This window comes from Buceros rhinoceros, unplaced genomic scaffold, assembly GCF_000710305.1.
Source record: "Buceros rhinoceros silvestris isolate BGI_N320 unplaced genomic scaffold, ASM71030v1 scaffold24593, whole genome shotgun sequence".
Lineage (NCBI taxonomy): Eukaryota > Metazoa > Chordata > Aves > Bucerotiformes > Bucerotidae > Buceros > Buceros rhinoceros.
The window spans coordinates 428-796 of NW_010403353.1; the positions used below are offsets into that span (position 1 = coordinate 428).

General features: G+C 68.8%; 1 protein-coding gene across 1 annotated transcript in view; it reads right to left on the reverse strand.

Annotated features, from left to right (window-relative positions):
- The window catches only part of BCL11A (B-cell CLL/lymphoma 11A (zinc finger protein)), a gene marked incomplete at its 5' end in the record, with an annotated part of 2,247 nt that overhangs the window by 423 nt on the left and 1,455 nt on the right, over positions 1 to 369 (reverse strand). The window contains one exon of the mRNA XM_010132998.1: positions 6 to 369. This exon is cut by the window's right edge and continues 20 nt beyond it. Within this exon, the coding sequence (XP_010131300.1) occupies positions 6 to 369 (364 nt within the window). The remainder of the gene's footprint in view (positions 1 to 5) is intronic.

Genomic DNA, 369 nt, shown 5'->3' on the forward strand with positions numbered 1-369 from the left:
AGTACTCACAAGTGTCGCTGCGTCTGCCCTCTTTTGAGCTGGGCCTGCCAGGGCCCGGGCCACTAATATGGGGGGTGCTCCCTCCGCTTCCCGTGCCGCTGCGGCCTGAGATCCCTCCGTCCAGCTCACCCGGCGGCGTGGAGAAGCGCAGGCTGCCGTTCTCCGAGGAGTGCTCGGAGGAGGAGGCGAAGGGCGATTGTCGCGAGTCGCCGAAGCTGAGGAAGGGGTCCTTCAGCTGCCGGGAGGCGGCGTAGCCCGCCAGATTGGAGAAGGGGCTCAGGGAGCTGGGGCTACCCAGCAGCAGCTTTTTGGAGAGGCCTCCCGAGGCGGACTCACCCCGGGAGCAGCCCCGGCCGTTGGCCGCCCCCT